At 39.1% G+C, this 25,613-nt stretch overlaps 1 protein-coding gene across 1 annotated transcript; it reads right to left on the bottom strand.

The window, feature by feature from the left end:
• Positions 1 to 2,538: 2,538 nt before the first annotated feature.
• On the bottom strand, positions 2,539 to 25,485 carry LOC118407308 (RNA-binding protein 28-like; the record flags this gene model as incomplete). Its single annotated transcript, XM_035807770.1, is given in 21 exon segments — positions 2,539 to 3,087; positions 4,239 to 4,630; positions 5,012 to 5,096; positions 6,520 to 6,669; positions 7,279 to 7,434; positions 8,007 to 8,071; positions 8,743 to 8,881; positions 9,575 to 9,636; positions 10,375 to 10,484; positions 10,977 to 11,052; positions 19,085 to 19,261; positions 19,392 to 19,472; positions 19,994 to 20,086; positions 20,805 to 20,880; positions 21,359 to 21,450; positions 21,820 to 21,959; positions 22,066 to 22,107; positions 22,947 to 23,061; positions 23,745 to 23,893; positions 24,473 to 24,521; positions 25,366 to 25,485. Coding segments are annotated over 21 exon segments (2,516 nt in total), but the record flags the coding sequence as incomplete, so codon positions are not given.
• Positions 25,486 to 25,613: the final 128 nt, after the last annotated feature.

The following is a 25,613-nucleotide window of genomic DNA, read 5'->3' as shown; positions in this document are numbered from 1 at the left end:
CATTTTATCTGTCTATTTGGCTAGACTGACTCAAATCGCGCTCCTAGCGGCCGGCCATACATTTGCCGCTGGGATTCATTAAGGCCAGGCAGCGAAAGATTGTCTAAAAACAGGATACTTATTTGGTCAATTTCTACTAATTTTTAAGCCACCTATGGCGCCTGATAGAGGCTATTCGCCTGGTGCGAGAGGTCTATCCAGTCCAAATATAGAAGACTAACAGTTATGTGTCAATTCTCCCCACAATACAAATGTACGCGTAGTTTCAAGTTCCGTTTGCTTCTCATTTTCATCGAACTGGTGACATTTTTATTATCATTAAGGTACCATATTTCAATATATATTCTACCTTTAAAGTCAGTGTTAACTGAGATTTGTTATTCAGTGCTTACACCATGTTGCTATGACCTTTTAGAGACCATTAAGTTCAAGGTCGTTGGTTGCCCACTCCCTACCGAGTGTTTATGGTATTTACACCCAACCCTGAGGCAAAATCCCGCTAATTCTCGCGTTACAAAACGAGATCAACCATAAGACAGTGGCTGAGACAGTCTTTTCCAGGAGCAAAACAAACACCATTTTTACTCTTTGGTTTAAGCAAATAACCGGCAGCATGTAAAGCAAGTATTATGTACCAAGGTGGTATTTTGCGTCGAGGGGCAACGAAGCCAGTTCACCTTTCAGACACAGAAAACTCTTTAGAGCTCAAGAACGAGTAAAGATCACTCCTGAAGAAAAAAGATTAAGGCTTAAGATGGAAAGGGAGTAGGAGACAAAAGTGTAACGTTAAATGTATATTTGTTCTTCTTATATAACCAGAAAGATGGCTCAAGGTATGACATCCATTTTATGCAGTAAACTAGATAACCACTCTACCAAATTGGACAATCTGTTTTTAGCTAACTTTGACAATCAGTTTTAGCATGTTCAGACTTTTAGAATATTTAGTTTTCAGCCTATTTCAATTTGCCTTTTGGAAATTGTACTCGTATCTGCAATATTCATTCATTATGGTATTCTACACATCTTAATTGTATTGGTCATGTTACAATGTTCTTGTGAGTAGCAATAAGATGCGATACTCAATGTAAACAAGCCTGATAATTCGGCTTTCGAGCCGCAAGTTGGCTGTGAAACAAAATAAACCATTCTCTCTCTCTCTCTCTAATACAAACTACATGAGACTGGACTGTAAGGTTTTATAAGGTCTCTGCCAGGCATTTAATATTAAACATAAAAGCAAGAAATACATATTCATTTTCTTATATTTTACCATTTTGTATATTTCTTTTTCAACTAAAACAAAACATAGTAGTTACAACAAATGTAGTCACATATGTACCACAGTGTTGGAAGAAGTGGTAAATGTGTAAAATCACACACTAAAATAAAAAAGAGAAGTACTGCAAATGGTACTTTAGAAAGCATATGACATGTGTGATACCAACACAAAGTAAGTTCAACAAATTTAAAAACTTTAAGAGCATAGATGATTAGTTTGTGTGAGGACTGTATCACACATTCTGCATAATTAGCTCTTAAATCATTTGGACATGAAAATCAGAACTGTAGCTGCCATCTACATGTACATGTACAATGGACTCAGCATGTGAGTGTGTGTGACATGCATTTGGATGTCTTCATTTCAAGAAAAATCATTTGGATTTGGTCAAAGAGTCAGGCCCAAGTCTTATCACTTATCTCATCGTTGTAGAATTATTCATCCTAAAATAGTTTGTTTATTGTTTATTGTTTCATCATGGTTGGTACAATATAGGATAATTCTTTTGTAATTCAAAACGTAAGCAATGTAAGTACCTGCTGGTTGTGTAAAAAGAATTCTCCTATATCCTAGAAATATTCAAATGTCTTAAATATTTCCTCCAAAAGTCCTTCTTTTTCTTGACAAGTGTCCTTATCATAAGATTAGCCAACAAACTATTAAGACTTCTTCATCTGACTTGTGTTTTTAAGCTTAGGACTCGAGAATAGCCATTAACTCATAAGGCTTCATCTGTCTGTCTGGTTTCTTTCTAAACAGTCTCTCCATGTATTTGAATGATAATAAACCTGTGACAGTACATAATGGTGTAGAGATTACAAATTCTCTTTACAACAAACATTTGATAAGTCCTCTGATTCTACTCAAGTTGGAATGACCCAAAGATAAAGTCACATGACCTGAATGAAAATGGCTTATTATAATAATAAGCTTTGGGTCATTTTAACTTTGGGTCATGACTGGAACCACTTTACTTTGTGAATTCTTAGTAAAATCTCCACAATTTTTTCTGTGTTTTGAAGATTAAGATTAAGATTAGGATTAAGATTAAGAACAAGATTAGCCGTTGAACCACTTGGATTTCTTCATCTGCCCTCCCGAGTCCTTCCCAAACAGTTTCTCCTTGACATGAAATTTGGACTAGTTATAAAAAAGGGATTGAAAAAGCAATTAGACATTGAAACCTTAAGATTTCTTGCATCTGACTGTTTGAGACGTTTTCTCAATGTTTAAAGACTAAGATTAGCATTAAGATTATTCATTGAATCATTTGGATTTCTTCATCTGGCCTCCCGAGTCCTTCCCGAACAGTTTCTCCTTGTAATTTTTCAGTGTTTTTGAGATTAAGATTAAGTAGCATTAAGTCTTAAGATTATCCGTTGAACCACTTGGATTTCTTCATCTGCCCGCCCGAGTCCTTCCCGAACAGCTTCTCCTTGTAGTTTTTTCAGTGATTTTAAGATTAAGATTAAGATTAGGATTAAGATTATTCATTGAACCACTTGGACTTCTTCATCTGCCCTCCCGAGTCATTCCCGTACAGTTTCTCCTTCCCTTGACATGAGATTTGGATGAGTTATGAGACTGAAAAAGGGATTAGACATCGAAACCTTTAGAATCTTCATCTGACTGTTTCCAGATTAGGATTAGGATGAAGATTATTCATTGAACCACTTGGACTTCTTCATCTGTCCTCCCGAGTCCTTCCCGAACAGTTTCTCCTTGTACCTGTGCACCAGAAGGTCAAACTTTGCCTCCTCCTTACGCTCAGGTTTGTTGGAACGGCGGCTGGGCTGAGACGGGGTCTGGAAGAGAAGGATCGGAGGTGGGTAAATAACAACTTTCATCCTTCAGTAGTTGTCTCAACCTTTATTTAGCCTTCAGTACATACCCTTCAACCCTACATCTCAAACTTTCCTGCACTTTAGACACAAGACAACAGTAGCTCCTCTATCTAAACACCTGCCTCTTAAAGGTTCTTGTTGTGTCTTTCCACCCTGTTAGGACACACTATTCCAAATCCTTGACTCACAGACATTTTAAAGCGAAAAGCAGAGGACTGTGAGGTTGAAAACCTAACATATATAAACTGTACATCCAACTGCATTTTCTCCCTGAAACTGTACCTTCTGCTTCTACTTCTACACAATACCAGACAAAACCCCGCGTGGGGCATGACGTCTAGGACATACTCAGAGGCCTAACCCATGTGTGGCCGGTGGTGGTGGTGCTAGCCGTCAACAACAAAAAAAGTGGTGCATGGAACAAACAAAAATAAATAAACGAACAACGTGATACTGTACATTGCCACACTAGGTATACAGGGTAGGCTCCTACCCTTACAGCTGGGTGAAGCCGGGGTAGCCATAGTACTTAGCTATCCCAGCTTTGAAGCTATCTATGGTCTTAGCTTCTATAAGATGTTGTGGTAGTGCGTTCCATTCGATGACTGTTTTTGGAAAGTAGTTGCCTGTGTGTGTTTCTTTCAAAGGTAGACTTGGCTTCAGACTTTGATTTCTCAGTTCATCATCCTTTCTTCCATTCTAAGGACCTTCTAATCAAAGTCTCCCAAGGTAGACTGTATAAACTTTTCCCTCAGACTCTGTTTTCTTGCCTGATTAAATCTCGCTTATAGCAGCCCGCCAAACATCCGCCGGCCCCCTAGAGGAGGGGCCAGTCACAGCCCTGGACAGTGGAGTTTGTGTTACACAGACTATCTGTTTTCATGTTGGTCTGGTTGTTTTTTACTTCCAGGTTCTTTTTTAACGTATTTAGAATAACATTATTGATAAGTATGTTTTGTCCTTGTCAAATTCCATTTGTTTTGTCAGCAGGGCTAGCCCTTTGGAATAGCCACATGCTAGTAGGGCAACCCAAACTGTGCGTGATGAACACTACTCTGCCAAACCAAAAAATGAAAATACTTCAGACCAACCCCTAATCTAAGTAGTCTTACCTGTGCTTTCCTCTGCTTGAGTGGTTCTTGTTTTGTCTTGGTCAGAGTGTTCCTCGCTTTGGGTTTCTTCGCAACCTTCTGTACCACCTTCCCTCTGTCTCTCTGTCTGATCTTTGGCCCTAAGTGTGACGGAAGACCCTTCGTCCCTCTCACCGCTTTTACGCCACTTTGCTGGTTCGAGACCTCAAAGTCGCCGTCAAGTCTGTCCAGCTTTTCCTGTTGGATTTTTTCCCGTCGTTCCTTCTGTCTCTGTTTCCTCTTCTGCTTTCTGCTGAGGGTTTGTTGTTGGCTGCTGTTTTCTAGGGAAGGGGTGGGTTGGGTAGGTTTTTTGTTGGCGGGGGCGCTTCTGCCATTTGTTGCTGGTTGTTGTTTTTTGTTGTCCTTTGTGGTTGCTTGCCGAGCCTGAAAAGAGGCAAAGGTGTAAGTAGTTCATCACGTATTATTGTCTGCCATGTTAGGTCATGTTGACTTAATTATATGGATGACATCCACGTGCGCATAAATTTTCGGCTGTTTCCAAAAATAAAATAAAAAGTTTTCAACCATACTGTAAACACAAGGAACTCTAAGAAGCTCAAAGTTCCATAATGATCTAAGATCAATTGTTATTTCTTCATTACGTTTGTCTTAGAGCTCTTAAAGCTACAATATAAGTCAAGTCTTGATGTATTGTACACAAAAACTTTGAAATGTATTTGCCTTTATTGTACCTATACCTGTATAAACTATTTATTCATAAGTGAATGATTCATTCATTCATTAAAAAATGATGCATCTCACAGCTTTGGCCTTTGCCAGCCTCATCTCCTGTTTCTTCAGGGCCAGCTTGTTCTCCAGGGAAAACTCAACTATCAGTCTCTGGAGGAGGAAAATAAGAAAGGCTTAGAAAAGAAATGTCATTATAGGCAATATGATCATTTTCAAGTTACAAGTTAATGTCTTCATCATCAGTCAGCTGTTTATATGCAGTCATTACAACACCAAAAACTACAAATATCTCTTGAAGCACAGCATTTAGCTAAAATTTAGTCAAAAAATGATTGTAAAATATGTCAGGAAGAAAAGTTTTAGATAAGAAACAAATGGTCATTTACAAGTTAATGTCATCATCATTAGCCAGCTGCTAGGCAGTCATCAAAAACATCAGACACTACAATTCTTTTTGATACACTCAGTCCGTCAACATTCAGTCTAGAATCCAATCAAAGAATCAATTCTGTTCTACAAAAAATGGCTTGTAAAATACATCAAAGATTGCAGTTTATAATATAATCTTTGTCAACCCAAAATGTTTATCTTTTGGTGTGATCATATTTCAAAGCTGCAAGGACAACAAGTCAATCCTACATTCTTCCAGGCTTTTAGCTAGGATTTTTTCATGGGGTGTCCAAATTTCTTGCCGTTCGGCGAGCGCTGCAGGTGTGAGTATTGTAGGGGGTCTGGGGACATCTTCACTCAGAAAATTTTGAAATTTATAACTCTCTGAAACACCATTTCCCACATTTTGAGGTGCAAATTTGGGGGAATGAAGCAAATTTACTGTCAGACAGGCCACATGTGACCTGTAGCATCCCTGGTCAATCAGAATTTCATGCTTGTCAGAGAATATGCTCCCCATTGTAAGGCCGTAAAATTTCAGTTATTTTTTAAAACAGGCCGTACATTGTACGTCTGTATGGCTGCCTGGCTAAAAGCCTGCATTCTTCTCTTACTTAGAATGCACAGTGAAATTTTACATGTTTTTCTCTGTACAACCGAATCTTCCAGCAAGTGTTGACAACATAAGATTCATACAGAAGTAAGGTCGATGAAGGTTAGACATCCAGGTAATAAGAGCAAATAGTAAATACTTGAGCAACTGGATATGATTTTGGAGAGGTTTCAGATAACATTTTGTTATCTTTCGTCAGTGACGTTGACGAAAGATAAAGGATGTTTGTTATCAGTCGAAAGATAATGGATGTTATCTGAAACGTCTGTTTCCAAATCATATCCAGTTGCTTGAGTAATTGTCATTTGGCATTCAGAAGTTCTTTTTTCACACATGAAACGCTGAGAACTTCTTTCCTAGAACTACATCGCTATAGAATAAGCTTTCAAGGACTTGCTTCCACATGGGGTACAATCTGAAATTGTTTAAGTCAAGGGTTAACAGACATCTTTCTTCACAATCCAGTACTGTAACCCAAAATGCTTGAGTGGCTCCATGAGCCTTGTTTTGCGGTGAATCCTAGGTAAAAAAACAAAACATGAAATGAAATTTTTCCGTTCCCTGACTCACCCTGCCCCCAGGTAGTACGTTGGGGTTGTTGTTGGTCTCCCGTAGCGCCCTGAGCGCGTGATCGTGTTGGGAAAACGAGACGAAACCGTAGCCGCGAGACTTGCCGACCCCCTGGCTGTTCACGTTCTTCAGGTCCCGCATGATTCTAGACTGTGGAGCAGACAGTGGGTTTGTTAAGACATGTTCTTAGACACTTTATTGGGGACTTAAGATTGAATAAAATAAAATGAAAGTCTTTGTAAGTTTGTTTATAACCTTTTGTATTCTATTTTCCAGTCTATTTTTTTCTACTCACACACTAGCTGCAAAATAGCCCTAGGGAAATCGTAATAAACAGAGAAGAACAATGAATGTTACGTGATGCAAGAATATTGGCACTTGGTCTGAACATTTTACAAAATGATACAAAATGTGGTAAATGTACAACTATGTTGTATATTCCTTCATTCCTATCCATAACTTTACATCTTGATGGAGAGACTTCCAACTGCTAGTCTGTATTGTCTAATATATATTAAATTTGGTAAAATTGGACTCAAAAATTTCCTATCTCCATGATGTGGACACTTTTGTTCCCAGAGTTTTAAGGAACAGTCTGACTGTGCAAATTTTTTGGACGAAGGGGTAAAAGTTTTGTCCGTCCCAACAAGCAAATTTTTGTCCCATAACAAAGGGACAGACCAGCCCTGAATCTAACATAAATTTTATGTAATTAGACTGTTAATTACTTATAATAATAAGCAACTTAAATATACCTACCTCTGTGATGTGGACATTTTTGTCTCCCAGAGTTTTTAGGAACAGTTTCCGTAGCTCCTTGTCCCCCATGTTGAGTGGAACGTTCCGCACACACAGCCGAACATCGGACACAAAGATGGCCGGGTTCTTCAGCTTCTCTCTCTTTATCTTCTCTACCTGTAACGATTTAAGAATCAAGATTTACCTAATCCTATTTACATGAACAGTAATTCACAATACAATATCTGACCCTTTTATATACAGCCTTATATACATACTGTAAATGCATCTAACTTCGCAGGGATTTACTTTCACGAAAGTGGAAAAATGGAGTTTTCGTGGTGGTTTTAAGTTCGTGGTCGCGCCTTAGATTGTAGTCAAAAACTATAATGGAAAAATGTTTGCGGTGGTTTTAAGTTCGCGGTGAAGAGGCCAACGCGAAAACCACGAATATAAAACCACTGCGAACATTTCTGCATTTACAGTATCTTGTAGACCTCCCTCTTGACCTCTACTTTAGCATGAAAGTCTAACCTAAATTAATGTAGGTCTAAAATCTGTTGATGAAGGTTCGATATAAAACCTGCTTTCCAACAAGTCTTCAGTGTCACTTACAAAGATAAGGGACGTTATCTGAAACATCTGACCATATCTAAAATCATATCCAGTTGCTTCAGTAATTGCTATTTGGTAGATTTAAAATCATTTAGAACATGATGAACATAAAGAGCAAAATTTCATTCCCTTACCTTCTGTCTCATGGCCAGATCCTTGTCTGTCAGGCCAGCTGCTGCCTGGGTGCCGGGTCGGATCACTGCAAGAGGGGGAAAAAATGTTAAGAAATGTGCAATAGCCAAGTGGGTAGAGTGTTCGCCTTGCATTCGGTAGGTTGTGAGTTTGATCCCCGGCCAAGTCATACCAAAGACTTTGAAAATGGTACATGCCGCTTTCTCTGCTTAGCACTGAGCATTTGGGAATAAGTATGGTACAGTACAGAGTAAGTTTAACACAGTCACCACTACCAGCGGACTAGCCCCCTGCTGTGGTGAGGTGTGGCCCAGGGCTACTGAAGTGGAGATGGGTGCAGCCCTATGCGCCATCAGGTGCGGAAAGACTTTGACTATCAAAATCAAGCACAATGTACACACTTTACAGTGTACATTCACTGTAGTACTCCAGACCAGATCAATAGCTCTGCCTCTGGGTCACAAGCAGAAGTTTCAAATCAGGGCTGGTATTAATTTTCACAAAATGCAAGCTATCTGAAAATTTACACATTAGAGTACTTGCCCAAATTGTCCTAAGACTGGTATTGAAAGTGTCTTTCAAAATTAAAAGTCAGCTGAAGTCTTCGAAATGAAATAAAAATTAAGAATGTTGATCTCATCTGATCTCATCCTTACAAATCTGTCTTCAAGCTTACAAATCAAAAGTGAGCAGTCTTTTAAATAAAATAAAACTTAAACAAGAATATATCATCCTTACACCCCTCCCTGGCCAGGTAAAGGTTCCTCTTGTCAGTGGGTTTCTTCTCTTTCTTATCCTCTGTGAGTTTCTGTGCCTGTTGTCTGGACACCGCTATGCTGACGGTCAGTCTGCGGCCAGCCAAGCTCAGTCCCTCGGTCTAGATTTCATATACACAAGGACAGTTATAAACACCATTTCTACTTCAATTACCTTATATTATATTGTTATAATATCAGCTAATGTCAGGACACCGCTATATATATATGCTGACGGTGAGTCTGCGGCCAGCAAGGCCCAAACCATTAGTCTGAGGGGTGGGGGAGTAGCAGTCACATGTAGTTCTGGTTTGTTTGTTTGTATTGCATACCCAGTAAACTGCCTCATGGTGTAACACACCAGGTTTGTACTGAAGAGTAGAAGCTGCATATCTAAACAAATTTACCTGATAACTCACGCCGGGAAGGACAACTACATTTTATACATGTACATGTACTCTTTTCGAAGCTGAAAGGATACAATGTACTTGGACCAAAAAAGACAGTTTCCCACAAATCTAACCACCTGATGTTTACTTTTCAGACCCTCACTTTTTAAGGGACAGAAAGTATGATTTTGCTAGCATCCGTCTTGGGTGGTTCAACATTCTCCTTGTAAAGTAGGCATATGTCTGGACACTGCTAATTATGGTGATCATAGCATGCTCAACAGTGCCTTCCAGTGAATGTATTAGGTACTGCAGCAAATTTGCCACCACATCGGATCCTACATTTTGTATTTAGACTCCCTACAATTACCAGACAGTGTGTTTGCTATGACATGAACCTAGAGGATTTATTCGCATATTACTTACGTTTGCCTGCTGTACACACTTGTCTGCTGCTTCTTTGGAGTTAAACTGTACAAACCCTGTACCTGTATGGTCAAGGGAAACACAACGAAATCAAAATGTGCTTGCAGTTAAGTATATGTCTATTCCCATCTACTGTAAGTGTAACAGTCTGAGGTACAAAATGTATAACTAAAGGTTAAAATGTAACGCTCTTATACTAGAAAGGCAACATTATCGAGAAAATGCAGGATGTTTCCCCAGTAATTTGTCTTTACGATAGAGGTTCTGCTGTTGCATACAAAACTGTAATTGTTCATATTTGCTAATATGTCATTCATATTTGCTGGAATAGCTAATATATAAGTAATATGCTGATGTCACTGGTAGTTCTAAGCTCTGATTAGTTCACAGCAGAAGAACACACCCGTAAAAACAACATGTTTTCCCTTCAGGGAAGTTCAACATGAATATTGTAATAGAATTCTGATACAGTTTGTATTTTGGTTCTAGAGCGCTTATTTGATAACAACAAGCAGATGGAGGGCTTTCAGTTGTTGGAACACCCGTTCGAACGAGCGCTTGAACCCATTCCTTAATTCGCTCAAGTGCAGGGACCAATCAGTACCCTCATCCAAAATTTGGAGAAGCGTATATAGTGTATGATAAATGTCAGAGCTAGAAGCGACTGTATATAGTGTATAATTAATGCCGGAGCAAACTACTTTCTGGATGGTACCCAGGCTAGGCAGAGATTTGAGTGATACACAATTCACAATACACAATCAACATACATCATGCAAAGTGCATTGTGTAAACCCTACCTCTGGAGTGTTCAGTCTGAGGGTCGACCACCAGTCTAACGTACTTGATGCCACCAAACTGTAGGAACAGTTCCTCTACATCCTCTTCTAGAGAGTCATACGACAGGTTCCTGGGAAAGGAGCGGATATCTTATGTCAGATTTTGATAGACAAGCTTTATTGACACGACAAAAAGTACAGTGACTTTTGTATGGTCAAAATCTAACATAAACTACTGTAACAAAAAAAGGGGAAACAGGATAAATCTTAAAACTCGTACTAACTAAACAATATATGATAAAACCCCCATACAATAAGGGCATGGGCCTAAACATGATTGTGACCATCTCTTCTAATAACAATATTTTATGTAATTTTACCTATCTTAGCATTATGAGGACTGTCTAGTCAAATCTACTTCTGGTATCTAGTATCTTGAAATCTGTTAGTATTTAGACATAGAAATGTGAATAACTTTATTAGTTATTGTTTAACACATCATACATAACTCATTGACCAAATGTTAAGAAATACAATACACCTGACACTGCAGATAAGGGTGAACTTGCGTTATATTTCACAAAACCTGCAATAAAGGTGGCCTATGCCACGTCAGATTTTACCTGATGAAAACAGTCTTGCCCTGTTGAACATCTGTGCTTTCTCTGAAGGGCTTTGGGGTCTTGGATTTGCTTTCTACTGAAACAAGAGATGCATAACTTTGGTTAGAACAAAAAGACAAACACAATAAAATGCTGCTCTCTCTTTCATTGAAACACAACTAAAAATCAAATATAGAAAGAAAAATAAACACAAAGTCTTGACATTCCTTTAAGTTGTAAATCATAGTTTGTATCACATTACAAAGACATTGTTAAAAAATTCATTATTTAACTTCTGGCACTTCTTTTAGGCCACAGAACACAGTATATTTCCGTGACCCATGGAGTCTATGACGGGGTGAAAAGTTTAGTGCAGCCGAAATCTGGAAGCGTCTGTAAACACTGTAGCGTGAAAGACATCGGAGTACGAACTTTGCATTATGGTAGTACAATGAGTCAACTTTCAGATTGTATGGCCGTATGTATAAGCAGGCTTTTAGCCAGGCATGCGTCAATGTGTCATCTGGACGCACTTTTCTTAGAATAACAAGAAATTTGATGCCCCTGGACGCCCTATACTGGGGAGAAAATTGTCTGACAAGCATGAAATTCTGATTGACCAGGGATGCTAACAGGTCATCTGTGGTCAGTCTTCTACTGTGACATCTGTAACAGTATTTTTGCCTCTTGGGATACCTTAGAATGCACTGTTTTAACTTAAAACCATCAAAAACTCTGCACCAAGGAACTTCAAGGTGGATGCCCACAGACCCCGCTACAATAGTCACTCACCAATAAGTTTGGACTCCCTATCATAAAATCCTAGCTAAAAGCCTGTGTATAAGATCATGATGTTTGCCAATTCAGTGTATCAATGCGCGTGACCTTTACAGCTGACTACCTCGGTGAGTCAGCTGCAGTTCCCCATGACCCCACATGGCCCCATTTAAAAGAGGGCGTAAAAAATTGTCAAAACGATATCTTCTAAGTTTTAAATTATTTTGTAGGTTATACCCTCCAATTCAACAAATAACTTTGTCATACTTGAAAACTGAAAAATGATTTTATCAGCTTCAATGTCAGTCACCTTGTGGTCCTTAACTACAAAATAGAAACCCCCATATGCCAAAAACTGTGTTCATTTCCTTTATTGATTCACAATATAACAGACATACACATTGTGGTAGCCTGAATGGCATTGGAATGTACAACAAACATATGGCCTGCTCCGTCCGCATATATACATAAGAACAATATAAAATTACACAAAAAAGTATACAACTCTAACAATTGAGTGCCATCATTACCACCATCATTACAAGCTAAGTGTCTATAGTCTTATTGTACAACTTGATGGCTTTGTGCAGGAAGGAGTTCTGGAGTCTTTTAGTTCTAGCTACCATACTCTTCCAGCACATATTGGAGACATGGCATATAGTTGCGACCCCCTCCCCCAATAGATACCATGTGATTGTAAATGGTTATACACGTGGAATTTCTCATTTGTTAGGGTCATACTTTTATTCTATTTCATGAAAGTACTGTGTTCATGACTTGACAAAAACTTTTAGGTACAATGTTCTCTGAAGACCTATTAATTGTTACCCCTTAAGGCAGGTTACCAATCAGACTGGCATGTGACCTTTGGCGATCTACAGTCGTAAATAGTTTTACCAGGATGAGTTCTTTGTACAAATCAAACTAAGTACTACGCCGTGGCTAGTGCTATTTATGCAATCGTCTGCCGATGTTTGTCGTGAGAATCGACAGGTGGCCATGGAGGTCTCAACAGGTAATCATTTACTGGTTATGTTTATGAAGGTTAGACATCCAGGTAAACAATATTCAAACACAATTCAATCTCTAGAACTGGATAAAAAACGGATATTTACTTCCGGACGTTTCGAGTGACATCCATCACTCTTCTTCAGTGTCACTAGAATGAACTAGTAGAACAATTCAAGTCAGTGTTGTCTAACCATAGGATACTATGCTAACATGATTTGTATTTGAGTGATTTTTTTGTATATGACCCTAACGAGTTAGTGGTTAAACCAGTTTTTCTAGTTAGCTGTACTTGTATTAAATTGTTATGCTAGTTCATTCTAGTAACACTGAAGAAAAGTGTGGATGTCACTTGAAAATGTCCGGAAGTAAATATCCGTTTTTTATCCAGTTCTAGAGATTGAATAGTGTTTGAATATTTACTGGTTATGTACTGGTTATGAACCAGTTCTTTTATCAGCTGTTATCATCGTCAACTTGGCTGTCGTGTTTTGTCACCTTGTCTGTCCGCCATTTTTGTCTGCAGTTGCAATGCAACCTTATCTTAGACCTAATTTAATGCTAGTTCACCTTTATCTGGGGTAACCTATATCCGTTGTTTTCAAAATCAAGTCATTTGACCATATCATGTCGAAAGACGGTGGTTTCAAACTGCAATATTTTGAAGAATTTTGAAAATATATCTTTTTAAATATTGCAGTCTGGAACCATAGTACCCTATTACTGAAAACAACGGACATAGGTTACCCGGGGTAACCTATGTCCGTTGTTTTCAGTAATAGGGCACAGTAATAGGGTAAGTTACCCCGCAGATAAAGGTGAACTAGGGAATCTCCCCTTACAAATGAGAAACAATTGTAGCTGGCCGTGGATGGGTAGGATATTTCAATCTTCAAATAAAGCAGGTTAGCAATATGATTATAATTTTATTTCATGAAGTGAATTGAATTAAATTTTGTTTTTTTACAGGACAGGGGAGGTTAACATCAGTATTCTAGAGGGGAGGGGTAAGACTAGACCTGGGAAAAACAATGTCGTGTTTTCAGTTTCAGTCTTGAAAAAAAAAAAGGTCGGTAGGTAGAATTAAATTTTCCTTTTTTGTTCTTTGTTAAGACTTGACTGTTAGGTCACACAACTGATACTGTAAATGCATTTAAGTTCGCAAAGATTTACTTTTGCAGTAGTGCAAAAATGGAGTGTTTGTGGTGGTTATAAGTTCCCGGTAGTGCCATAGACTGTAGTCTCATACTATAACCATGGAAAAATGGTTTTAAGTTCACAGTGAAGTGGTTATCACGGAACCGTGAACATAAAACCACCGCAAACATTTCTGCATTTACAGTATGATCCAATTCATTTTTGTCAGACATTCCAGTCCAATTAAGGCAACACTCAGCTCATTGTTTACTTTGGATTATGCTTTTCACTTCTTTGTCACTGGCCAAAATGTTGTGAGTTCTGAGACCAGTTATGATGTTGCCTTCCAATTGACATTGCAATAAAGTGATGTTTGCGGTTGGAATCAGTGGTTTAAAGTTAGTAAATTGTTGCCAGTTAAATACGTCTTGTCCAGTTTAGTTCAGTTTATAAGAGTCAAAAGAATCTTTTGGGCAAAATTATTGCTGGCCCCATCTTTGTAACCATGTTATTTCTTACATGGTACGTATGCAGATATTGGAAATATGGACCAGCGTGTACATGAAGAAAAGAGGCTGAAAACAAACAACGGCATACAGGACAAAACAACAGACGCAGGATGGCAGCAGCATGTACAGAGGGGAAGTACAAGCAAACATCCGAACACTACCGAACCTGATGTCTCGTCTCCTCATACAGAACAGGTGGAGAGTTGCATGGAAAAACATTCCGGGCAACTTGTATGTCCTGACTGTGGATATAACACAGTGAACAGCACAAATCTAGCTGAGAGTGAACTTATGGGGACACACACTGGAGAAAAACCCTACATGTGTGGGGAGTGTGGGCACAGGACAGCTCACAGGTCTTCCTTAACTGTACACATGAGGACACACACAGGTGCAAAGCCTTACAAGTGTGACCAGTGTGGATATTCTACTGCACAGAGAAGTAATCTAGACAAACACATGGCTCAACACACAGGGGACAAACCCTACATGTGTGGGGAATGCGGATACAGGACTGCTGACAAGTCTTCTTTAACCAAACACCTGAGAACACACACAGGTGCGAGACCTTATAAGTGCAATCAGTGTCAATACTCTACTGCACAGAAATGTAATTTGGACAAACACATGGCTAAACACACTGGCGAGAAACCCTACATGTGTGGGGAGTGTGGGTACAGGACATCGGACAAGTCATGGCTGACCAATCACATCAGAAAACATAAAGGCGAGAAACCCTACAAATGTGACCGGTGCAACTTTTCGTCCGTATGGAAAAAGAACTTGGACATACACATGGTGAAACACACAGGAGAGAAACCCTACATGTGTGGGGAGTGTGGTCTCAGGATGGCTTACAGGACTGACTTATCCAAACACATGAGAAAGCATACAGGGGAAAAGCCCTACAAATGTGGCCAGTGTGACTTTTCTTCTGCGTGGAAAAGAAGTTTGGATCAACACAGGCTTAAACACACAGATGAGAAACGCTACACCTGCCAAGAGTGCGGGTTCAGGACAGCTCATAGGGCTAACCTTGTTCAACATGTGAGAATTCATACCGGAGAAAGGCCTTATAACTGTGACAAGTGCAGCTATTCTGCAGCACAGAAAATCGCTCTCGACCAGCACATGCGCACCCACACAGGTGAGAAACGCTACATGTGTGGTGAGTGTGGGTACAGGACGGCTAAAAAATCCCACCTATCCGCACACATGGCAAAACATACAGGAGTGAAACCCTACAGGTGTGACCAGTGTGGCTATTCTGCAGCACAGAAGAACACCTTAGAGCGCCACATGGTAACCCACACAGGGGAGAAACCCTACATGTGTGGGGAGTGTGGGTACAGGACAGCTCATCGATCCACCCTATCTGCACACCTCAAGAAACATTCACAGATGGAAGTCACTGAAAAAACTGGCCTGTCCCAATGGACCGATCCCAAAACACCGCCCCCTGTTCGATCATGGTTCTATTTCGAACACGTCCATCAAAAATAGAAATTTCTGTCCAGTCTTTGACGGAGGTGTGCGATATAGAATAGGGGGTTCTATCTGTTCGATAAGGCGGTCGAGAGGATCGGTCCATTGCACCAGTGTCCATCAGGGATGTAGCCCAGACAAGCCGGCTTTGAAGCCACAAATTTGCCGCGGTGGAATTAAGAACATTTCTTTCTTTTTTTACCCTGAGGCCACACCAATTTAATCTCTTGGTTCACAGATTCGCTCGCTCCTATTTTGTGGAAAAAAAAAATGAAAATAAAAATTACCACTCAGCAAATTTTCACCATTAATGAAACCATTCACCAACTTTCTGGTGTAGCAAATTGGCCTTTATATTATAAGCTCCTTAAAGTGTGGGTACAGGTGCTGTTACTGTACAATAATAGTGTTTTTGTACTTTTTTCAAGCTGAAAACTTTTTTTCTTTATGTTTTGGATTAGCCGTTACCTTTACCCCAACCATTTTACAATTTTTATTTTTATTTCGCCCTCTTGCTCCATATTTTTAATGAAAAAATCCGTGAACCAAGAAATTAAATTGGTGTGGCCTGATCTCCAGATGGAAGAATACAATTAGTGCTGTGTATAATTGAAGGTAATTGATTGCTGATATATTGATTAAGTCATTATCTATTCAACTATATAGTCAATATATTCAACTCGATATGTATTGTATGTATGTATATTGATTTAATGCTACACATATAGATAAAAAATCTGCGCACCTGACGAAGGAAAATCTGTTCAAATACCTTATGTCATCATCTAACTACGATATACTGGAAAAACTCTGTAAGCTCATCCACGCATGTTTTAAGAAGAGAGAAGAAGCATGTAAACTGTAATATATATGTATAGCTTTCCGATTACTTACTAAAAAAAAAAAAGTATGTACCAAACTGACTGCATTTAGCCCCAATGGGGCATGAATATGCAATAAACTTCATTAGCTTCGCCAAGAAGCTTATGTTTTTGCCGACTTGGGTCTGTATGTAGGTCAACAGGATATAACTCGAGAAATTGTGGATGGAACTTTTTTATTTTTTGCAGGTGTGTAGCGGTTGTTTAAAGGCATGCCTAGTTCGAAAATGGGTTACCTGGCGTTTTCCTATGGTACATTAGCGAGCTTGGTATTTTTTTTGGTGTTTTTTCGGGAGGCATAAGTCAAAATGTAGCTGGGCGATTTCCACGATATTTGGCAGGTCTGTAGCGGTTGTGGAAAGGATTGTCATGTGCGAGAATGGTTTAGCTACCTTTTACCTATGGTGCTGTAGCTGGCTTTGTATGTAAGTGCGTTTGTCTGTAAGCAAGATAACTCGAGATGTTCTTGATGGATGTTAATGATATTTGGTTGATAGGTAGGGGACACAGAAAGGAAGGTCAAGTTCGATAATGGGCCTCCTGGCAAATTGTTTTGGTACTGCAAGTGAGCATCAAAGTTTGCGCCTAAATTTTCCAGAAGTGCCAGGTTCGTGATTTTTTACTGGTGGATAGCTGTTGGTACTAGGAGTCAATGGTCTAATTTTGGGCCCCCTAGCAGCTTCTTTGGAATTGCAGTGGGTGTTATATTTCGTAACTTTTTAGATGGATAACTCCTGAGGGGATTGATGGATATTTTTTGTTTTTGGTAGGTAGGTACTTTGGGTGATTATCAACATAATGAGATGCAAATTATATAAATCACTCTGTATTTAATATAATTACTTAGGGAAACTTCTATAATGGTTGAAAAATACTTGTGACGGAGTCACCTGAAAGGACTTGAATCGACCCATAGATGTCTAAAAATAGAGAAGAAGTAGGTCAAAGGAGCCCGTGGAAGCAGAGGCTCCCTGATAAACAGACGTTGTCTTGGAAGCATGAAATTCTGATTGACCAGGGATGTTACTAGGTCATCCGTGTACTATTCCGCCAGGATGGAGTCTGGTAGAGACTACTGGCTGAAAAAATGCCTATAAATGGTCATGGTTCATGTTAGCAAAATACAAAGCCTGACCGTGTCCAACACGTATCTATAAAATTAAGCAATTAAATAGCTTGCTGAATTGATGTCAATACGACGGCACACAGCAAAGGATTCATAGCAGTTGAAATATAACATATCTATATACAAGTGTTGCTTATATCTATATACAGATCAACAATAAAAGCAACACTATATCATGGGAACGGTAAAAATGTAGTAGAGGGAACTTGACGAATATCACCTGATATAAAGATGTAGAGCTAATACCTACGAGACACTTCAGGTGTATTTTCTTATGATGGACTGCAAGGAAACTTGGTGTTCCATGTGCCAGTAACACTACATGGGTCTAAACAAACGAATAAGTACTATGTAAAGTCAGTAATATAACATAATTGAACAATGACGGCTTGTAACACATAGTACTTACATCTGTGAACTAGGTTAAAACAACAAGTGACCAAGTGCTGGGACAAGACAAACGCAACATGTTGAAGAACAGCACTTAGGTCAAAAGGGTCACCGTCAATTATCCACGCATTCCTCAACTCTTAACAGAGATGTCATGTTGTAAGGGAAAGGTCGGCTAGAAAGAACTGACATCATTGCGAGAAATACAAATCGCCAAAGGTGACAGGCGGCTGTCATCGGACAGTCGCAGAAATCATAACCTTGGACTCTGTAAAATACCTCTGACTTAACTCGCGACTGCAAAACTTTACTTTCTATTTTCATGAGATTGAAACAAACGTTCACCAAGGCGGGGGTCGTAGCAATCCTTACATATGGCCCTTAGATGACCCTTGGTGAGTTAAAAAGTTCCATAAATTGGAAGGAACAACAGTGGCCGGGGTTTGGTGAGTGACGAATGCAATTATCGGCGTGACTTCCTGTGGTTTCCAGGTTTCCAAGACCTACCCACATACCAAATATCACTTCAATCCATTCAGCCGGTCTTCAATTTGCTGGTTTCTACATACATACATTATACACCGACAGAATAGACTAATCTACTCACAATGTTCATAATCCAACCAACCACTACATGATGTGACTAGATAACATATGGACTTATACACATTAATCATTCAAAAAGAACTATCTTCCATAGAAATTGTTTATTTGGCGAAGATATGTGTTCGAGGAACTCTAGTTGTCATTGTCATTGTCATTTAATGATCTGCATAAAGGCACACAAAAGAAAACTTGATGAAACTTTGCTCAAACCTTCTTGTTCTCCATCATCATCATCATCATCATCATGAGAAAAGTCATCACTATCATCATCATCCTCAGCAGCAGCATCAGCATCACCATCACTGCCATCCTCCTCCTCTCCTGTCTCATCCTCCTCCTCCTCATCACCATCCTCTGAATCTCCATCCTCTTGTTTCTGTTCATCTTCTGGAAGAAAAAGCAAGCGATGCAATTTTTTTTGGATAAGACTATTTCGGACAGAACTGAAAGCAGATTTTATACTGAAAGCAGATTTTATACGTTATTATACCCTGTATATTAAAGTACAGTCACATACCTGCATTGCCCTCTTGCTCTGGTGTTTTTGCCAACTCGTATCTATTTTTCGGCACAGCATAGTCAACAGCAATGGGCCTTCCTGAAAGTAATGGCAATGGGAACCTTTAAAATTAGAAAGTAAATAAAGGTAGTCCATCTGTTGTTAATGTTGTAGAGTCAGTGGGGTGTTATCCACTGTGTCTAGGGCATGGCAGTGGAGTCATTGAAGCCATCTATGAGCAGATCTACATGAAGGGAGAACTTTATTTATTTATTGGTTTGGCTGCAACAAACACACAGCCAGGGCTGCCCAACTAGCCTATGGCTATTACAAAGGGCTAGCCCTGCTGACAAACACATAAACAATACATATTAAAAAAGAACATTTATATGTACATGGTGTAGGACAACTTACATATCATCTAAAATGGAGTATATAAGGGAGAACTTTGCTTAGAACTCTCCAGTACATGGACCCCAGTTTTGCATCACAAAGGACAGTAACTTAATTTTCCTATGTCATACCATGGGAACTATACCTGGTATGTTTTACATACGAGTGACACTTGCATCATGGCCAAAGCCAAGGCCACGAGGTAGACCTAACCTTCATAAACTCACCATGTAGAGGTTTGCTGTTCATCCCTGCCACAGCCTTAGCTGCTTCAAACACACTGGTGAACTGGACAAACCCGAAACCTCGCTTCTTACCACCTGGAACAGGAACAAAACATAATGTTAAATAAAGAGACTCTTCTTACACAACCAATGCTTAATTATCACTAACGTTTCGGTGACCGTCTGTCATCTTCTTCAGGGCAATTCTGACTGGTTCACATTGTACTGCAGGACAGGTGTCGCTGCTCTCTGCTCAGATGCGTACCAACCTGATGAAACTATTCATGGATGAAACTTAATGTTATCTTTAGCGAACTTTAAGTACATAAAAGGTCCATCAGCCTTTTATCAGGCCATAAGGGCAGTGGGTTGTTATCCACTGTGTCTAGGGCAGGGTATTGGGAGATGGAGCCTATAATAATGGTTTGTACAAAGTCATGTGTTCCTGTGTGTAATATAGACCATTCCCCAGCTTAATACTATTACTATGGGTACTATCTTGTAGGGAAGTATGGAAAAACTACAGTATTCTGTTATACTTTAAAGATAACAAAAAATATACCAAAACTCTGTCATAAGGGGGTAGCCAAAAAGCAGTTACTCAATCAATCAAGCAACTGGATATAACTTTGGAAATGGTCAGACGTTTCAAACAACATCTGTTGTTTTTCATCAGTGACAAGAGAAATGTTGTTGGAGAGGGTTTATATATCCTAGCTGTGAATTGAATCCGTCATAATGATCTCAAAACTAGTAATTTGACATGGAAATTTAAAGTTAAAACTAAAAGACAAACAAGAAGCAATTTACCAACCTTGTATAGTGGGAATCTGTACATCCGTGATCTCCCCATACTTCTCAAAGGTGTTTCTGAGATCATCCTTGTTACACTGTAGGAGACAATAGTACATTTTCATTTTTCTGTTGAAAAGAAAAAAAACATATCTTATTTGGTAAACCCTTTTTATTTTACAAATTGTTATTTAAATGCATATTGGTGTGAATTAAGTTCAAGATGGATGCAAAAAATAAAGAATGAAAAAACTATACAACCGAGTTGATTTGAGCTTTCATGAATAAACAAAGGTTCAAACAAACAAACTAACTAATTATACAGTAGAAGCCATTTAATTGCACACCCCCTTTACTAGCGTTTTTCGTGCAATTATCCAGATGGTGTAGCTATGCGAAGTTATGCAGCTGAACTGCATTGGTTGGGGATTTGGGGTTTCCGTGCAATTAACAGAAGTGTGCAGTAATCCAACTGGCTTCTAAGCTGTATTAAGAAACCCTACTTTCTTCTACAACAGAAATACAGACTTTTAATCAATGAATGAAGCTTACGTATTGTAATCATCTTCAACGAACCTTGAAGGATAAGTTCCTAACAATGATTCTGGACTTCTTGAGTGACTTCTTAGATGGCTCCTTGTTGTCCTTAGACTGTAGAACGGCCTGGACTGAGGATTTTTTTTGTTTAAATAATTATTCTTGATTTTCAAAGAAAAGGAACAAGTAACATACAAACACATGCATGGCACAAAAATCAAAAACAAAAACACACACATGAGAAACTATATAGAACTGACAAGTAAGACAAAGTTACCGTAATGACGTTTTAGAATTTGCTTCCCAATTACCGTTGCAATATAAAGACATGCATATCAATCTAAAGATGGCCGATCAGTTTCCCCCATTTACCAATATGTTTTTCAGTTTTGTCTAGTCTTCCAGCAATAATATTTTCTAATTTGAAATGATATGAAAGATACAAAATTAATGATTCTAAGCTAAGACTCCAGTTGCGATTCTTGAAAATAAATATTTACCTGAGGAGCTTTGAACCTTTAAGGAGCCGAGACCAGGCAGAGCCTTTCTTGCCAGGGTGTTGGAGGAGAATCTCACCAGCACTGTGGGTTCTTCTGTGTCTGGCGCTGGGAACGTCACTTCCTCTACTCCCTCATACTTACTACAGGAAAAACACATTGTGGTAATGTTAGTGCACAACACATAATGTATATAGAACCCTGTAAGTGTTGGAGGAGAATTTTACCAGGGCTGTGGGTTCTTCTGACTCTGGTGCTGGGTACGTGACTTCTTCTACTCCCTCATACTTACTACAGGAAAAAACACATTGTGGTAATGTTAGTGACATAATGTGTATAGAACTCTGAAAGTGTTGGAGGAGAATTTTACGATCGCCGTGGGTTCTTCTGTGTCTGGTGCTGGGTATGTCTTTTCTACTCCCTCATACTTACTATGTACAGGAAAAAACACATTTTGGTAATTTTAGTGCATAGTGTAAAAGGTTAAGGTACATGTAGTGCCATAGCCTTTTTAAGGTTATAGGGGCTGTGGGCTACAGAGCTGTGAGTTCTTCTGTGTCTTGTGCTGGGTACGTGACTTCTTCTACTCCCTCATACTTACTGTAATCCAAAACATATTGTGTTAATGTTATATAATGTAGTACACATATCGGTATTCATGCAATCCTATGTGTTAGTATTAACACTTAAGAAGTAGTGTGCAATTGCACTGATATAGTGATAAGAGATTGCTGAGTGCTGCAGTCTGGGTTTCTTTACATTTCTTTTCTTCAAGACTGCTTGTATTTTGTAGACAGTTAACCACTGTCTTCACCTCCAATACACAGTGGTTAGTTTAATTTCTTTGCTATAAGTATAACATTGATAGGTTGGTTATGATGATGAGGCTAGGTTTATCACTTGTGTGTCTGTGCTCTTGTATGTATGTGATTACTGGGTACTGACACTCAACATAGAGAACAAGATAAATGCATTTGCTACATCTTGTTTTACATGTATGCTGAACATTTCAAAACTAAAAGAGCCTTTGACAAGGATGTAAGCAATGCTCAGATATACAAGACAAAAAGCACCCAGCCTTCATCAACTATAGTCAGCAAACTTTATTTATTCATCTTTATTCAACTTACCTGACCAGTTTCTGTATCTTATCGACCTTGACCTTTGCTGGCAGGTTCCTCAGGACGATGACCCTCCCTGCTGTGCTGTGTTCTGTGCGCTGCTTCTTCTTCTTCTCTGGGGGACCTACAGGGAGAAAATTGAAGTACTATAAATGCATTTAAGTTTGCAGTGATTTAATTTTGCGGTAGTGGGAAAATGGAGTGTTTGTGGTGGTTTTGAGTTCGTGGCAGCGCCACAGACTGTAGCCACATACATGTAATATAATGTAAAAATGTTTGCGGTGGTTTTAAGTTCGTGGTGAAGTGGCCACCGCGAAAACCAAGGACATAAAATCGCCGCGAACAATTCTGCATTTACAGTATCTTTTTTATCATGAAGAAGTGTACATGTATCCTAGACTTTTGGTCAAACCAGTTCTGAATGTACATGTGGCACACAGGGCAAAAAGGTTTTATGAGATGTGTCTACAGAAAGATTTGGGGGTACATTGGGTCCCAACCATACATTTCTTTGCTTAGCTGAAAGTGACAAGCAACTTTTCCATAACATGATAAAAACAAGAAAAGCAAACCCTATGCACAATGCATAATTGTGTATTATTGAATTCTTCTTGCTCTTACAAACAAGTGCTATATATATATATAATATAATGAACAGTGGATATAAGTGTAAAACAGTTGAAATTCTTAGGAGAAAAAAAACGTTTCAAATTCTGAGATTTCTGTTGACATATGCATTTCATTTTTTGGAGATGTTTAAAGGACAAGTAATGAAGAAGACAGTAGTGCCTCTAGTTTTCTCCTCACCCTCTGGACTCTCTGTCTGCTTATTTTCTTCCTCTTGTTCTATCTCTCCTTCACGTTTTCTCTTCTTGGGTTTCTTGTCTGCAAAAGACACGACCACTTTCCTCCCCTGGAGAGTTACTGGCTGGTCCTTTGCTTTCACAGCGTCCTCTCTGGGAAATTGAAGAAAAAATTGTTTGTCACAAAAACTAAGCAGCACTTACTAGTAAGTGTCTATTCCTATCAAGGTGTACCAGACATAACACAACTGCTTTTGCAGGCACACTAGTTATATCACAACGAATGACTTATTACATACAGTATGTACATGAACAGCACTTGTCACATATTTACCTGCTGCTACTGAGTAGATACCTACTGCTTACCATAATTCAAATCCAATAAAGAGGCCCTCCCTGCATTTTATGACCACGGATTCTATTCTTCTTCCTTTTAGTGCCCATCAACATTATGTCCTATCCGAGGGATGTCCCTTGCCCAAGCTAGGTACTCCTTTTCACCTGAGTGAAGTGGGGAAAGTTGTGTTAAGTGCCTTTCCCAAGGGCACAAGATCGGTGACACGGCAGGTTTCGAACCCGGGACCTCTTGGGCCTGAGCCCAACGTACTGCCAATTACTCCACGTGATCTCACTTATTCTATTCTGCTGCAAACATGGCAAACACAAACTTTGCAACACTGTGATTCTGGGTTATAGAAGGCTTTATTTCAACACAATTGACTTTCCACATACCTGAGAGCAAAGGTAACGTATCCAAACCCCCGGCATTTGTCTGTCACACCTGAGAGAAAAGACAGTTGGACATGAAATCAACTTCAAACAAATAGTAGATTATACTTGTGTAACAGTGGGGTTGAAGCGCCACTAAACTCACCATGCCAAAACGCTCTACCTTTTGGCGTAGTGGTTAGAGGTGCTGCATTTGTGAGCTGCCACCCGAGGTTTGGCACGGGTTACAATGCTGGTAGCGCTAGCCAAGAAACTGTTTTTACTACCCTCTTGTGTTTCACTTTTGTAAGTAAGAAGGGTAATGCTTTATACCACATCCAGGATAGAAGGCTTCTGTAATGCTAGTTCACCTTAATCCGTGGGGAAACCTAGATTCGTTGTTTTTAAAAAAATGGATATTTAGAGATTTCCGGTCAACGACGTGGGTTTCAAATGTTAACATTTTCAAGATATTGCAATGTGAAACTACATCCCAACGACTTAATGATCTCCAAATACCCTATTTTTCATAAACAACGGATATAGGTTACCCTACGGATAAAGGTGAACTAACGTTAACAGTGTAAGTATGTTACTTATAACAAAGGAAGTTATAGCCTGAAACCTCCTGTGTTGTAACTATTCGAAGAGAAAATAAAAATTATTAAAAAAAATAATCAGAATATTCTCACAATCCTACTTGCATACGACTAGAAAATGGCAATATGAACTTCTAACAGGAGGCAACAAATTATAATGTTATGACAAATGTATAATTCCTTGTCGCCAAGGTAGAAATTATTTACTAGTACAGAAACTGCACGTGTCGACCATCGCATGTGCAACATGCTTGCACCAACTCAGCACTGAAAACTTCGCTATGATTTCTGCTAAACCTTCACACATGTGGCACTAACCTGGCTCTCTGACCACGAAACATTCCTTGATCGGCCCCGCGTCGCTGAAGATCTCCTCTAACTTGTCCTTAGTAGTCGTGTAAGGCAGATTTCTCACGAAAAGTGTGCGACTCGATTTTTCTTCCGAGTCTGCCATGTTTTTCAGCTGTGGGTCAAAGGTGAGAGGGATCTACCATTAGTATTTAAAGGTATGAATGATTACTTTAAAATACTTTGTCTATTAAACTCAATATTCAAGTAAAAAGAAA

The sequence above is a fragment of the Branchiostoma floridae genome, unplaced genomic scaffold (genome assembly GCF_000003815.2).
Source record: "Branchiostoma floridae strain S238N-H82 unplaced genomic scaffold, Bfl_VNyyK Sc7u5tJ_1285, whole genome shotgun sequence".
In the NCBI taxonomy this organism is placed as follows: domain Eukaryota; kingdom Metazoa; phylum Chordata; class Leptocardii; order Amphioxiformes; family Branchiostomatidae; genus Branchiostoma; species Branchiostoma floridae.
Note: the sequence above shows the minus strand (reverse complement) of the source record. Positions and strands in the feature narration are given on the sequence as shown.